The following is a 16,086-nucleotide window of genomic DNA, read 5'->3' as shown; positions in this document are numbered from 1 at the left end:
AGGAACGTACACCCGGGCGGCCCAGGCAGTCCTGGTTGATGCTCGGTTAGGGTCCCAGCATCAGTGGTACCGGGCCCCCGGCCACTCTCCACAGTTCCCAGCTAATCATATGGTTGTCACGAACGGGGTGAGATAAAGATGCGGTAATAAGCTCAGTCATTTTAAAGGGCTGGTAACTTTATGTTTTTGTCCTTTATTTTTAAATCTGTCTTGTTTTCTGTCCTTTAATTCACCAGGATGATGATAAAAGCTTTAGGAGAGCACCTTCTTGGAGAAAAAAATTTAGACCAAAGGATGTTCGTGGCTTAGCTGCTGGGTCAGCAGAGACTCTCCCCGCAAATTTCCGGGTCCCGTCCTCTCTGTCCTCGCCCTCTGTGCAGCCAAAGAAGATGCAGCTGGACGGTAGGTGATGCAGTGCCGTTGGTAGGCAGCTTGAGCAGCTCCGGGACTGGAACGTTAATAATGATCTAGAATGGCCTACTTAGTATGTGACAAGGCACTTGAGTACTGTTGCATGCCCAGGTGTACATGTTTACAATTAATCCTAACATCTGTTTATAAAAGTTTAACAGTAATAGAGTCTTACTTCTTAAGTTCTTGTCTGGTTGAATATTAGCATACTCTTCTAACTAATAAAACTAAGAATCGTGTGTATTCTCAGAGCGTTAGATCGACACCCATGCTCGTAAAGATGTGTGTGTGGCAGGCAGCGCTCAGAAGCTGTTTCATAAAATAGCACATAGTAGTTTTCAGACCCCACCAGCTCCCCCTCGACTTCTCTTCACGCTAGAACGGTGACTGAGTCCATTTGAAATAACCTCCACCTTCCTGTCCTCCCTCCGTCCTCACTGTTATTTGTCCCTTGCACGCTGTAGAAGGCCGGGGAGAAGGAAGAAGGTGAGGTTGAGAGAAGTCATCACCCGAGCATGGCTGGGCCCATAGTCATTTCACACCCAGCTCTGCTCTTCCCTTTGACAACCGCTCTGCCAGAGAGCACCGCTAGTTAAGGGTGGGCTCTCAGCGCTGCTGTGTCCCCACTCGGCGCTGCTGTGTCCCCAGCAGGCGGGTCCCCCTGGGGCAACAGAGCGCGGGGCCTCCGGGCCATCGGTGCTGGGCTTCAGTCCCCTTGGCGGGGCCCGTCACGTGGCCGCTGTCACTGTTGCCCGACTACCGTCCTCGCGGATACAGCGAAAGAGAAGTCCAGGCGCTCTCTGAATCTAGAGGGTTTAAGGAGGGACCACGTGGTCACGCTGAGTAGTCGTCACCCACCGTGCAGGCGTTTCTCTGTCATCTGACTGCGGCTGCTGCTGTAGTGTGACCTCCCTGTGCCCCCCAGGGTGGCGGAGGTGAAGGGAACCCTCACGTGGTGGCCCTTAGGCTCCCTTTCTCTGGCTCGTCCGCCCCTCCCCCTCTGGTGGCTTCCCCCAGAGCCCTCAGGAGGTGGCCGCTGTGGATGTGAGTGCGTGTCCGTCCTTGTGCCCCCGTGTGGCGTCCCACCACTAACCGCACGCTGTGTTTGCACGCTTCCTCCCTCCCGTGCTTGTCGGACCAGGCAGCGTGGCGGGAGCGCAGAGGCTGGACTCCGCTGCAGTCAGGACTTACTCCTGCTGAGCCAACGCCGGTGAGTACAGGGCGGCCCTGGCCCCGGCCCCGGCCCGCAGGTGCGGGGAGGCCACGCCCTGGCGCCGGAGCGTCCGGGGGGGATGGGGCGGCAGGAGAGCGAAAGGTGACCTTGGCGCTTAGCTGCCTGCCGCCGGGAGTGGTCAGTGCACGGCCCGGGTCTCCGTCGCGTTGCCCTGCGTGGTGGTGTCGCTCCCGCGTCAGCGGTGCTGCAGCACCGTGTCTTGCGTGCACATTCTCGAAGGGAACAAGCCCCAAAGCATCAGGGTTCACGAGGCTGCACCGCCGTGTGCCTCTCAGTCCAGAGGCCCGTCTTTAAAACGAAACTGCGCTGGCATCTCGGGGTCGGCCGCTGCTGAGGGGCCACCCTTGCTTTGCAGGTGGTGCTGTGGGTGGGTGTGGGCCCGGGAGCCCAGCCTTCCCCTCGCTGCTCTCAGGGTTCTGTTGTCACGTCTCAGCTGGAATGCATGATTGGTTTTCTTCTTAGTAGCTTTTAGATGTGTGTCAAAAGAAAGTCAGTCAAGGAATTCTCCCCGTGATCCGCTTGGTCCTTGATACTTACCTACGTTCTAAAAGCAGCCAAAGCACAGAACGCAGGGCTTGGGGACGGGCCGTGGGGGGGTAGGAGCTCGGGCACGTGAAGCTGTCTCGAGACTGACTCGTTTGCTTTTATTTTATTTTCCAGCTTACCCACACTACTTCTACAGATGATTATGCAGCATTTTGAATCCAGCGAAGACTACATTTTGAGCTCAACGGAATCTTTAATCTGTCAATACTTGTTATATGGACCCTAAGATATTTTATTACAGAGTTTTTAATTAGTGAAAAATTCATGAATACCATAGAGAAAATATTTTAGAATTTAATGTTTCTTATATTTATGTAAACTTATGACTTCATTTATATAGTTACTTACTTTTTCATGTATATCCAGGCTATAAATATCCTTTCAGATCAATTCATGTTCTTATATCTGATTTTAGTCTTTCAAAGGAATGTACTGTAATGCTTGTATGTATAAATCCTATGAACAAATATAGGGCTTTTGTAAATTATGCATTTATTGTAATTATTCTTGTTTTTTAATGATAAACCATGACAGAGCAAAGGATTTTACCGCGTTTGTAAAATCATGACACAGTGTGCATTACCCTTTACAAAATGTAACCTAGCCCTACAACAATCATTTTGAAAGAAGCCAACTTACTTTCAAGCAATTGTTGTTGTACTTTAATGACTGACCTTAGCTATCCTTTTTCTAGCAAGAAATGCTTTACTCTGTAGCGTGAAGAGATTAAAAATACGGGGTGTTAAAGAGCAGCTTCTAATCAAATTTGGACTGAAGGGATCATTAGAACGCTCTGAAAATCCCTTCGGACCGGTGGTGAGCTCTCCCGTAGCCTGGCCTCTGTGGATCCGGACACCTCGTCTTGGGTGGCTGGCAGAAGCCGCGAGCTGGGGGAAGAGCGACTCCGGTGGGGGGGTGGGGCCTGGGCCCCCGCGGCCCGCCGCGCCCGCCCCCTTCCCCGCCCCCCTCCTGGGAAGCCGGGTCAAGGGCGCCGACTCTTAGAGGACCAATCACGAAGCACTGCACTCGCTGAGGAGACACTGGCGCACGCGGAAGGTGAAGGCACTGAGATGCTGAGAATAATGTAGTGCGGCTCTAATCAAGGCCTTATTTTTCTGATGTAAATCATCCTTTTACATTTGTCTGTAAACATGTTTAAAGAATGGACCTAGCCGTACATTTTTAGATTTTGACGATATAGCCATTTTGGATTGCATAAGTAGCAAATGTAACTTCTACTTTTTAATGGCATGTTAAAAAGCCAGCAGGAGACGTGTTCAGATCATGGCGCATTAGTTATTACGCAGCTGCTGTACCGGCGGACAGAGATGGCGTGGCTTTTTACATTCGGGCTCTGCCTTTAATTTACTTGTACAGTTCGCTGTTACCGTTCTGTTTTTCTATTCATCTTTTGTGAACTTCCCGATTATGTAACAAAGTATGTACAGTCTACTTTTGAACTATTTTTATCACAGTATTATTTATTGCTTTCTTTCAATAAAGTACTGAAGCAGAATTTTCCACTGCCAATACAGAGTACGAGGGTAAGCTGTGCTCCTGCTGAGAACTGACCGCAGCTGTTGCGTCTCCCGCTCCAGGCCGACTGATTGGAGCCGGTGTCGTCATATGGAAATTCTGTTGTAGGAATGGACGGACAGACTGAAAAGGCTGGACGATGGGAGTGTAGGGTCAGGTGTCCTCCAGAGGGGGACCAGGTGTTCGTGCCCTCGGTTCTGGAGGCCAGAGGCGCCCTCTCATCAGTACCTACGGGGAGCCGGGCCCTGGAAGCCTCTGCTGCCACAGGCACCGGGCCGATTGTCGGCAACAGCGTGGCGCTGTGTAGGCTCACCTGTGGAGTCCAGGGATGAGGCGGCCGAGGGCAACCCAGACCTGGACCCGAAGGAGGACACCCGGGGCTGTGCGTGTGCTCGCGTGCAGGTGTGTGGGTGTGGGTGCTTTTTAATTTTTTTTTTTAGTCAGCAAATTTTATTCACATATTCCATAGAAACAGGAATGTAGCAAGGGAGTTAGGGAAGTATGAAAAAAGATTTTTAACGCAGAATCGTAATCACAGCTCTGGGTACATCTGGGAGCAGGCTCTCCCCCCGGCATCAGGCTCCCCCCGCATCAGGCACGGCAGCCACACCTGTCCGATGCCCCTGTGCCGCCACAGCCCTGGGCACGCTCAGGGCAGCCGGAACAGCAGCTCTTGCAGGAGGTGCGTTTTTAGGAGCCACTGGTGGGGCAGCAGCAGCTGGGATCTGTTCCAAGCTGAGGTGAGGCCAGAGCTGGAGCCAGTGGCGAAGCAGAGGCACTCGTGCTGGTGGCGGTGCGCGCGCGCGCGTTCCTCAGTTCCGCCGCCTCTGGGCAGGCTTGGTGTCCTGCTCTTCCCACGTGGCCACACAAGGGTCCCAGGGCTGTGTCCTTCCAGATTCATGGCCTCTGTGATAGCTCAAGCCAAGTCCTGAGTCACATCCAGGTTCAGTGTGTCAGAGGGGTGGGAACACCCAAGCTGGAGGGCTGAAAGTGGATCCCCAGGGGGACAGCCGGGCACTAGTGGGTGGCAGGGTGGGTGCAGGTGGCTGCTCCCGAAGGGCCACTGCAGGCGGCACTAGGACGAGAGCACGGACGCCTTAGCTCACTAGGTGACGTTTCCCGCCCTCACCACCACGAAGGTGTTTCTGCCATCAGGTCTGAGGACGCAAGCCTGGTGACTGCCACCACCCTACTTGGGCCCTGTTGGGTGGGCACTGCTGACCATGGCCTCGGTTTCATTCCTGTCCCGACTGTCCCTCCAGGGCTGACGGGCTCCCTTTCTGAATGGCACATGTGTTGTTTATGTGGATGAATGCGTTCCGGCTTGTTTCTGTGAACATAGCTGTCAGGTCATGGTGTGTTTCCCTCTTTAGAACCTGTGCTTTGCTCGTCTTCCAGTTTAACTTAGGAGCGGCCTTATTTTCTGCATTTCCTAGTTCTCAGGGTTAACTTAAGTGTGAGATTGAAAACCACAGAGTGCTTTTCCCATCTCACACTCCATTTTCGCCTGAACAAAGCCCAGCGAGCCGTGAGTATCTGAAAGATTCTGGAAACGGAGTCATGCCTGATTCATAAGCTGCAGGTGTTTTATGACAACTTGTCTCATGGATTCCACTTAGGCCTTAAAAACAAGTGTCGATGAAGAAATACCCAAAGGAAGCAGTAAGGAGACGTTTCTGTAGTCTTGCTTCTCTTAGAACACTCGTTAGCCACGCTTCTTAGGTCTGCTCCCTTCACAGCCAGAGCCCAGGGCTTTAGCCCCTCACGGGGATGGGAGGGAAGTCAGTCCGCAGTCCAGGTGTGGTCACGTTAAAGAGGGTCTTGACTCTTCCCACCATTAGAAACTCTTTGTTAGGCTACACATCCTACCCTTAAGGATCTAAGTTTCATGTCACGCGTGTTTGAGGTCACTGTGGTTTTAGTTTTTGTTCTTTGCCTTTTACGAGCTAAGTCCTCTCCTCACCCAAGATGGGTTTCCGGGGTATCCGGAAGAGTCCGTCTTTCCTGTGTTCTTGCCAGATAGATGAGTAGGTGCATATCCAAGTGCTACCACAGCTGCTGTTGTTACTACCCACGTGTCATTCGGTACATTTCTATAAATTTGTTTGTTTACTTTTATTTTTGGCTGCGTTGGATCTTCGTTGCTGCGTGCGGGCTTTCTCTAGTTGCGGCGAGTGGGGGCTACTCTTCGTTGCGGTGCGCGGGCTTCTCATTGCGGTGGCTTCTCTTGTTGCGGAGCACGGGCTCTAGGCGCGTGGGCTTCCGTAGTTGTGGCACGAGGGCTCAGTAGTTGTGGCTCACAGGCTCTGTAGCGCAGGCTCAGTAGTTGTGGCCCACGGGCTTAGTTGCTCCGCAGCATGTGGGATCTTCCTGGACCAGGGCTCGAACCCGTGTCCCCTGCACTGGCAGGCAGATTCTTAACCGCTGTGCCACCAAGGAAGTCCTCAATACATTTCTGAATATCGCAGATCCTTTTGTTTCTTACATTTCCTTGGCTTAATCCCTTGGTGAGAATGGGTAGCCGGTGCCTTTGCTGTTTCATGTCCTGGACTCAGCGGGGCACCTTTTCAAGTACTGCTGTCTGAGACCAGCACTGTGTGCAGCCCTACGCCCAGCGTGCAGGTGCAGTGGGAGAGGTGGGCCAGGTCCTTGCGGAGGCTCGAGGGGAGGGTCCATTCTCTCTTCCAGTGTTCGGTGGTTGCTGGCTTCCGTGGCCGTGGCCGCATCCTTCCAGTCTGCTCTGTCTTCACGTGGCCTCTCCTCTGAGCGTCTCATCTTCTGTCTCTTTATAAGAACACCTCTCATTGGCCCACCCAGGTAATCCAAGGCGATCTCATCTCAAGATCCTTAATTACATCTACAAAGATCACTTTGCCAAATAAAGTCACATTCACCAGTTCCAGAGATGTGCACAGACGTATCTTTGTGGGACCACCACCATCAGGCACTCTGGAGAAGACCCTGCCGCCCTGGAGATACCAGGATGGCTAGAACTGTCCCTGCCGAGGGACTGCCCTCTAGTGGGGACTGGACCCTCGACATCCCATGAAGGGCGCTGTGAGCAGAGAGCAGGGGGCTGGGCTGGGATGTGGGGGGAAGGACCATCAGACGGCTCACAGTGACCTGGCAGGTGCTGGCAGAGACTGGCCAGGTAGAACATGGAAAATATTTTAAAATAATCAAAATGACCCGTGGCGTGCAAACAGGTTTGACTGGTAGGAGAAGTATTCTTCCAACTGGAGTGTGTCGAGTGTCCCTAGCTGCAAAGGTAGACAGACGGGCTCTGCTCTATTAAAAAGTGATTTGGGGACTTACCTGGTGGCACAGTGGTTAAGAATCCACCTGCCAATGCAGAGGACACGGGTTTGAGCCCTGGTCCGGGAAGGTCCCACGTGCCGCGGAGCAGCTAAGCCCGTGCGCCACAAGTACTGAGCTTGCACGCCACAACTACTGAAGCCTGCACACCTAGGGCCCGGGCTCCGCAACAAAGAGAAGCCACCGCAGTGAGAAGCCCGTGCACCGCAACGAACAGTAGCCCCCGCTCGCTGCGACTAGAGAAAGCCGCGTGCAGCAACAAAGACCCAATGCAGCCAAAAATAAAATAAATGAAATAAATAAATTTATAAAAAAAAAAAGACAACGTAACTGAGGAATTGTAGTATTACACTACCTATAGGGCCGAAGAGATTTTAGTCATCAATTCTCCAACATCTTAATTTTTTAAATTTAATATTTATTTATTTGGTTGCATCGGGTCTTAGTTGTGGCAGGCAGGCTCCTTAGTTGCAGCAGGCAGGCTCCTTAGCTGTGGCATGCAAACTCAGTTGTGGCATGCATGTAGGATCTAGTTCCCGGACCAGGGATCGAACCCGGGGCCCCTGCATTGGGAGCGTGGAGTCTTAACCACTGAACCACCAGGGAAGTCCCCACCTTACTTTCTTTTTAATGTTTTATTTTAATCAAAGTAATAACGTGTATATCACTTAAGTGAGACCCCAGCAGCCCCACTCTCTGACTTCTGCTTCTGTGGTCCATGTGCATCTGGGTTAACTGTTTCCTCTAGTTGCTTCCTTACTCCTAAGTAATTTGTGCTTAATGTGGCCCCTTGATTCACCAATTTTATTTATTTATTTATATTTTTTTATAAATTTATTTGTTTTTATTTTTGGCAGTGTTGGGTCTCTGTTGCCGCGTGCGGGCTTTCTCTAGTTGTGGTGGCTTCTCTTGTTGCGGAGCACGGGCTCTAGGCGTGTGGGCTTCAGTAGTTGTGGCTCTCGGGCTCAGTAGTTGTGGCACACGGGCCTAGTTGCTCCGCGGCATGTGGGATCTTCCCGGGCCAGGGCTCGAATCCATGTTCCCTGCACTGGCAGGCGGATTCTTAACCACTGCGCCATCAGGGAAGCCCTTGATTCACCAATTTTAGACTTTGCAGATTGGCAACTCTTTATGGTAGATGGGAATTTTAGCATTCCTCTGCCCTGCCCTTTCCTCTCCCAACACAGTTAACTCAAAGTTGGTTGAATCCACGTCCACTGTTTCCATTAATAAGGCTGTAAATATTATCTATTGCCAAGCCAAGTGGATTACTGTGATTACAACAAAAAAGGCATGTGGAAAGACAGTATTCCCCAGTATTTACAGATGAAATAATACAGTGTCTGGCATTTGCTTTAAAATAATCCTGGGGCAGGGATAAGTCAGGATATGGATCAAAAAAAATTGACCCTGGGGGGAGATAACTGTTAAAGATGGGTGATGGAAGTGTCCATCGACAGATGAATGGATAAAGAAGATGTGGCACATACATACAATGGAACATTACACAGCTATACAAAGAAACAAAATTGAGTTATTTGTAATGAGGTGGATGGACCTAGAGTCTGTCATACAGGGTGTGTAGTAAGTCCGAAAGAGAAAAGCAACTACCGTATATATGTATTCCATGTATATATATGAAATCTACAAAAAAAAAAAGGTTCTGACGAACCTAGGGGCAGGACAGGAATAAAGATGCAGACATAGAGAATGGACTTGAGGACATGGGGAGGGGGAAGGGTAAGCTAGGACGAAGTGAGAGAGTAGCATTTACATATATACACTACCAAAGGTAAAACAGATAGCTAGTGGGAAGCAGCTGCATAGCACAGGGAGATCAGCTCAGTACTTTGTGACCACCTAGAGGGGTGGGATAGGGAGGGTGGGAGGGAGACACAAGAGGGAAGGAATATGGGGGATGTCTATACATGTAGCTGATTCACTTTGATATACAGCAGAAACTAACACAACATTTTAAAGCAATTACACTCCAATAAAGATGTTAAAAAAGAAAAAAAAGATGGGTAACGGTTTCATGAAGGTTTATTATATTAATCTGTTTTTGCATTCGTGTGAATTTTTTAGCATAACAAAAATTTTAATAGTTATTTTAGGGACATCCTCCATGTGACAAACTTAGTCTGGACTAGATGTCTGGAAATTGCTTCTTGGCTCTCACTTTGGAATGTAAGTTAGCCTAGTTTTGAACTTCTAAGCAAGCCACAGTGGAAATATTTTACACCACAGCTCTGCTCATCAATTTTATTATGACCGTTTTTTCACATCTTTTTACCCGTGAAGTCAGGATGTGTCTTACAAGCAATGACATCTTAGAAATACGGTATGTGACAAAGTACCCCCCAGGCTGCAGATTCTTTGCTGCTCCTCTCATTGAGAGGTGGGGTCTTAATCCCCCCTCCCGACCTCCTTAAGCCTGGGCTGGCCTCAGCGACTTACCTGGTTGACCAACAGAATGTAGCAGGTGTGAGGTTCACGGACCTGTGAAGCGAGGTCAGCAGAAGCCTTGCAGAAACCAGCCACCGAGTAAGAAGTCCAGCTACCCAGGCCCACCATGCTGTAAGGAGGCCCAAGCTGGCCCCATGGAGAGCTGTGCAGAGCGAGATCCTCGCGGCTCCTGCCAGCCTACTGGAAGTGAAGAAGCCAAGTTGGACGTTCCTGTTCCTGAAGACATGATGGGGAGAAGAAACGAGGAACGCACCCAGCAGACAGAGTCAAGGCCCCAGACATACGGCCCTAATCAGTTCATCCAGCCACAGCCCCAACTTTGATCTATCACAGCCGAGGCTCCATTGGAAACAAAGATGAACCACATCCCCGGCACTTGCCAAACTCCTGGTCCAGCATGTGAAGTTTCAGCATAAAATGGTGGTGGCTTTTCACCATGAACTTTTGGAGTGCCTTATTACACAGCAACAGATAACTGCAACGATTCTATATGAAATGAACTCATATATTCTATTCTGCCGTCTCATATACTTTTTATACTGTTTTCCTCCCCCAGAAAATCGATTTCACAGTTCCCTGTAGATCACCATCTGCTATCTTATCTGTTGCTTTGTAAAAATCCACCCCAAAACTTAGCGGTAAAAACAATGATTTCTTGTTTCTCTTGATTCGGTGGACTGGCAATCTGGGTGGTTCTTCCGCTGGTCTTTCCTGGAACCACTTACGTGATGGCAGTCACCTGACAGCTCTTGTGGGGCTGGGAAGTCCGAGGTGGTCTCAGTCAGGTACCTGGAAGCTGGTGCTGGCTTTTGGCTGGGAGGCCTGGGTTCTCCTTCATGTGGCGTCTCTCACACTCCAGGAGCTTCTTCACAGCAGTGCAGTCTCAAGTTCCAAGACTGCAAGACCAGAAGCAGCAAGGCGTCGTAAGGGCTAACACCGTAATGTTAAGGATCCTTAACGTTATATTTAGAATGCATACAGTGGGACTTCCCTGGTGGTCCAGTGATTAAGCCTCCGTGCTTCCACTGCAGGGGGCACGGGTTCGATCCCTGGGCAGGGAACTAAGAACCCACATGCTGTGCGGTCTGTCCTCCCCGTAGCAGCCAGAGTGGTCTTTGTGCGTCACAAAGCTCACGCCACCTTCCTGCTGACCAGTCTCCTGTGAGCTTTGGTTATTCTAATCTGGACAATGGAAGCAGTAATTCCAGCTCATTGAATGTGGCATATGTATTATATAATTATATAATATAATAAATATTAAAAAAATAATTCCAGCTCATCGAGAGAAAGCGGATGAGTGGTTGCTTGGGGTGGGGTGGGGTGGATAGAAATTGATCACTAACAAGCAGGGTCTCCTCTGGGGGGGATGAAAATGTTCTAAAGGTCGGTTGTGGTCACGGTTGCACTGAGACAGGCTGGGACCTGGGAACTGGGACCCTTTGCTGCAGTGCTTACATCTGGACAAACATCTCCTTGAGCAACAAAATACAAAGAAACTGTAAGGGGCTAAAAATAACTGCGTGCATGTACAGTTGGGGCAATTACGGACAACAAGATACAAAAAGCCCCAAAACCCAACTGCCACTTCTGAAGAGCCGGGAGCAGAAGCAGGGTACTGCGCATGACCCCTGCACACACCACGACCAAAGGGCTGGGCGGGGCTTCCCTGGTGGCGCAGTGGTTGAGAGTCCGCCTGCAGATGCAGGGGACGCGGGTTCGTGCCCCAGTCCCGGAAGATCCCACATGCTGCGGAGCGGCTGGGCCCGTGAGCCATGGCCGCTGAGCCTGCGCGTCCGGAGCCTGTGCCCCGCAACGGGAGAGGCCACAGCAGTGAGAGGCCCGCGTACCGCAAAAAAAAAAAAGGGCTGGGCAAACCCCCTAAGTCACCGCTCCAGCCCGACCCCAGGACACACCCCTACCCGCCCCCCATAGAGGGAACCAGCTGCCCCCCTCGGGAAGTGAGCGAGGGAACCTCTTACTTGTTCTCGCACCCTCCTGCTGCAGCAGGGGCCCCAGTACAGCCCTGCCTGAATTTCTTGTCTGGCTTCTGATCCATTTCTATTGATTAAGGGGGCAAGAGCCCTGGAGGGTAACAGTGCCACCTCCTGACAATACTAAAAACCACTGAATTGTATGCTGTAAGTGGGTGTGTTGTATTTTATGTAATTATAGCTCAATAAAAACGACTCTTAAAAAATAATTTCAACGCATAAAGCTGTTTTGAGGGGAAAATGAAATATCCTATTGGTGTTCTGAGACTCCACTTCTAATGTCGGGGTAGTCCCCCCCACCCCCCCCCCCAACAAACAATTCTCAGACACCGGCAGGGCGCCTGAGAATTCAGCTCAGCTCTCACGCTACCTGCTCCGAGGTGGCGTCAGAGCCTGAAGGTTACAGATCCAGTCGCACAACTCCCGCACGCCCACGTCAGACGTCAACTGCAAGTCTAGGTTGCTACCTGCGCTTCTGACTCACCGGCTACAGACTGGAGGTTCCCACGACCTCCTCCTTGGACTTCAGACACCAGCCCCAAGTGCAGGTTGTCACCTGTGCTTCTAAGCCACTGGCTATAAGTCAGAGGTTCCCAACCCTCCTTGGGATCGATGAATTTGCTAGAGTGGCTCACAGAACTCAGAGAACCTTGTTACTTGCTAGATCACAGATTTATTTTAAAAGGTTATGAACTCAGGAACAGCCAGATAGAAGAGGTGCACAGGGCAAGGTGTGAGAAAGGATTCAGAGCTTCCATGCTTTCCAGGCAGCGCTCTCCCCAGATCTGCACACGTTCACCAACTCGGGAGCTCCCAGAACCCCGTCCTTTTGGGTCTCTATGGAGGACTCATTACACATGCACGATTGATGAACTCTTGGCCCTTGGCGATTAATTCAACCCGCCGTTCTTCACTTCTCCCCTCCCCAGAGCTCAAGGGTGGGACTGAAATTTCCAACCCTCTAGTCACTTAGTTGGTTCTCCTGGCAACCAGCTCCCATCCTTAGGTGCTTTCCAAAAGTCAGCTCATTCATATAACGAGACGTATTTATGCTCTTAACAGTTAGGAAATTCCAAGGGTTTGGGGAGCTGTAAAACAGGAGCTGTGAATGAAGATCAACTATATATGAGAAATATACATTTGGTCATCTGAATGACCAAATACATACTTCTTTTTAAAAAATTTTTATTTTGGCCGCGCTGCGTGGCTCGCGGGAATCTCAGTTCCCCAACCAGCGATTGAACCCGGGCCACAGCAGTGAAAGCCCGGAATCCTAACCACTGGACTGCCAGGGAAGTCCCCATATTTCTTATAAATCACAGTATCACACTTATACTTTAAAAATCTCACAGTGGTGTCTGACAAAGCCAGGCTGTCCCCAAATGTTAGTTCCCCTACTTCCAGGTGGGATAGTTCCCTCTGCCTCTACAAGGATGCAGTCATGAGCCGCTGCAGTCACTGACTTTCAACCTACCCTGAAAGGAGGTCAGGGTGGAGATCAGGAATGAAGTGCTCTGTACTCTGGGAAAAACTGGCAGAACAGGTCTTCAGGTAGTTAGATATTTTCAGGAGAAGATTTTCTGAGTCCAATTTCTTGCATCTTCTCATACCTAGAAAAGCACTAAAATTATTAACAGGGACATCTGCACCTCGTGACTAGCAGCTAGCCTCTGTGAAAATGTGTGTTTGACTGCATGTGCCCCTCCCTTCACTAAAATCATGTCTACTGACCCCCCCAACTCCACCTCTTTGGAGCAGTTCCTCAGAGCCATCTGAAAGGCTGTCTCTCAGACTGTAGTCCTCACTTTGCCCCAAATAAAACTTAACTCACAACTCTCACATTGTGCATCCTTTTTCAGTCAACAGGGCCAACACTTACTGGGCACTAACTGTATGCCGGGCCCTGGGCTAACCAAGCAACGTGGGACCTGCATATTACAATCTCCAGGAGACAACAGCTAGCTGCACAAATGGGGAGACCGGGGCTCAGAAAGACAGAGTGACTGCCCACGGTCACAAAGCTAGTAGGCCTTGGAGTTGGGATCTATTGTCAGATCCTCTGTGTCCAGAGCCTAAAATCCTATATCAAAAGGGAGCCTTCCCTTAGTCCACCAAGCAATTAGCTTGATGCCTGACTGCACACAGCACTGCACTGTCCGTGGTAATGATGGAAGCGAAAGCACTTCGATTCTATCCATCTGACCTCAAGGTTTTCTATGTGGACCCCGTTCTTTGCCACTTCTGTGCCTTTGCTGCAATCCCTCCCTCTTCCCGGGATGGCCTTTCCTACCTTTTTACGTCCTTATCCTGCTTAGTCTTAAAGCTCCTGCTCAAAAGCCATCTCTCCAGCATCACTTCGTGGACCTCGTTTTGACATGCAACAGGCCCCTCAACAGTACCAAGTCCACAAACGTATCCTCACTCTTCCATCACAATCCTGGTGCATCTTCTCCCCCACCCTCCAACCCTCATTCCCCACCCTGCCCATCTGCCCTGTCTGAGCACCTACTCAGATACTAGGAGTCATCCTTTTGGAAGGAAAAATTCCAGACTTTAGAATGGGCAAAAATGATTCTTAGGTATTCTTTTAACAGAATGCTGGAGCCTCCGATAAACATGATTGTACAGGATGTGTGCCTTTGTTATTTTTGCCTAGATTATTCCGTACCTCTGTAGAGGTAGAAGTTAACCTGGAGAAAACAGACAGCAATGCAAATAATTTGCGCCCACAGAAAGGCAAATTACCTGTGTCCAATGAAATACAGCTGACGTTGCCCTATGGATAGACCGGTTTTTGCAAATTCATTTCAGCATGGCTTTGACTTCTCCTCTGAACAAGTTGTAACACATTTTTGCTTCATTTATTATTAAGTGAAATAAGATCTTTGACATGTGTTCATTTTACATGTGTATGAAAATCATGATTTTATCTTTAAAAAATTATCCTTTGACCCCTGACATCTCCTTCCCCACCCCGTACCCCCAGTCCATCCTCAAACCTGACAATTTAACTTCCTAAATGTATCTTGTACCTACTCACTTCTCTCCATCTTACTTGCTACCAACAGTCTGCCTGAACTGGTGGTAGCAAGCAGGATATTAGGATCCTACCTGGCCATCTTCCCATCCACTCTCCACCCAGCAGCCAGAGGGATTTCATTACAGTTCAAACTGTATGATGTCTCCCCTCTGCTTAATCTCCTCCAAGGACTTCCCGTTTCTTCTAGAATAAAGACTAAGGTCCTTGCTCTGCCCTCCCAATCTCTACATGACCTGGCCCCATCTTGCCCCACTACCCTGCTTCATCACCACACTTCTGCTGCACTGAACTTCCTTCAGTTCCCATGTGGCAAGACCTTTCCTGACTCAGGACCTTCGCACAGCCTCTTTCCTTACCTGGAAAATTTTTCCCTTCTTACCTTGTTTACTTCTGTTTGGCCTTCAGATCTTAGCACAAATGTTAATCGCTCACAGAAACCTCCGATCTCCTGGATGAGCTCGGGTCCCATCTTCTCCCCAATATAATGTCATGACCTTTGACTTCTTCTATAGCATATACCTTGTTTCCTAAGTATATACTTATTCGATTAATGCCTGACCCCTCTTCTAGGCTGAAAGGTCCCTGAGGGCAAGGACCACGTTTATTCTGCTGACCTCTATTCCTGACACATATCTGGCCTTCTCTGGATGGACAGGTGGATGGATGGGTGGGTGGATGGATAGGTGGGTGAATGGATGATGGATGGAACATGGATGGAGAAGATGGATGGATGGATGATGTACGTATGGGTAATGGATGGTCAGACGGATGGATGAGGAGGGCGCTATTCCTCCTAGGTGACTGGCCGTCACAGTTACCTCCTGTGTCCTCAGGGCTCAGCGCACTCGGCATTGTCCCCTTTCCAGGCTCATTTTCCCTTTGCTCCCTCGGGCTGTGCTATGAATTCAGTATGAGCACCTTGGATTGTGTCCATCTGAGCACAGTCTGGCCCGCGCATGGTGGGCCTAAATATACTCTGTACAGTCATCTAACTTTTAAGCATGCTTTGCAGGCTGGCACCTGGGCGGAGCTCGCGCCTGCGCCAGCGGTGGGCGCTTCCGGCGCCACGTGGACGAGGGAGGCTGCAGGGACCGCGGGCCAGTCAGCCGGGGTTTGACCACGGTTCCCACCCCGCTGTCTCAGCAAGGCCGTAGGCCTCTGACCGGGCGGGGGCGGGGCGTGCCAGAGGGGGCGGGGCCTCGGGGACCCGGATGCGGCCCCGCCCCCGCACGCGGAACCGGAAGTGGAGAGGGGCGCCTGGGAGCGGCAGGAGAAGCGGGAGCGGCGGGAGGTGGCGGCGCGGCGGAGGCAGGGCGGAGCCGGGCTGGACCGGAGCGACCGCAGTGGTGGTGAGCGAGCGCGCCTTCCGCCAGGTGGGGAGGGCCGGTTCCTCAGTTGCGGTCCCGGGGCGCCGCCGGGTCCTGAAACGGGAAGGAAGCGGCGGCCGCGGCGGTCTCGCCGCATTTCCGCTCGCGGTTTCGGGCGCGGGGGGAGCGCGGGTGAGGCTTCCCGGGGCAGGGGGCTGTGGTCGGAGAGAAGGGGATGGG

At 50.8% G+C, this 16,086-nt stretch overlaps 2 protein-coding genes and 1 long non-coding RNA gene across 13 annotated transcripts in view; 2 read left to right on the top strand and 1 right to left on the bottom strand.

Moving 5' to 3' along the window:
• Positions 1–3,721, top strand: part of PPFIA1 (PTPRF interacting protein alpha 1) — an 87,801-nt gene extending 84,080 nt beyond the window's left edge. For 3 of the 4 annotated variants that reach the window (XM_067747973.1, XM_067747974.1, XM_067747975.1), the window contains 3 exons: positions 237–402; positions 1,553–1,621; positions 2,306–3,721. In XM_067747973.1, the coding sequence (XP_067604074.1) occupies positions 237–402; positions 1,553–1,611 (225 nt within the window). In that variant the 3' untranslated portion in view covers positions 1,612–1,621; positions 2,306–3,721. The remainder of the gene's footprint in view (positions 1–236; positions 403–1,552; positions 1,622–2,305) is intronic. The other variant, XM_067747976.1, reaches the window with a different exon arrangement.
• On the bottom strand, positions 1,064–16,047 carry LOC137229858 (uncharacterized). Of its 4 annotated transcripts, none has more exons than XR_010945883.1 (4): positions 15,358–16,047; positions 12,974–13,109; positions 9,500–10,404; positions 1,064–1,217 (listed from the first exon to the last, which is right to left on the bottom strand). It is a non-coding gene; the product is annotated as an uncharacterized lncRNA (long non-coding RNA). The 4 variants fall into 4 exon arrangements; XR_010945885.1 differs by lacking the exon at positions 1,064–1,217 and having other exon boundaries at positions 7,223–9,688; positions 10,234–10,404; positions 15,358–16,000; XR_010945882.1 differs by lacking the exon at positions 1,064–1,217 and having other exon boundaries at positions 7,223–10,404; positions 15,358–15,966.
• CTTN (cortactin) overlaps positions 15,752–16,086 on the top strand; it is a 33,214-nt gene continuing 32,879 nt past the window's right edge. Inside the window, exon 1 of one of the 5 annotated variants that reach the window (XM_067747980.1) lies at positions 15,752–15,888. The gene's annotated coding sequence lies outside the window, so the exon portion shown is untranslated. The other 4 variants (XM_067747977.1, XM_067747978.1, XM_067747981.1 and 1 more) reach the window with 4 other exon arrangements.

The sequence above is a fragment of the Pseudorca crassidens genome, chromosome 9 (genome assembly GCF_039906515.1).
Source record: "Pseudorca crassidens isolate mPseCra1 chromosome 9, mPseCra1.hap1, whole genome shotgun sequence".
Classification (NCBI taxonomy): domain Eukaryota; kingdom Metazoa; phylum Chordata; class Mammalia; order Artiodactyla; family Delphinidae; genus Pseudorca; species Pseudorca crassidens.
Note: the sequence above shows the minus strand (reverse complement) of the source record. Positions and strands in the feature narration are given on the sequence as shown.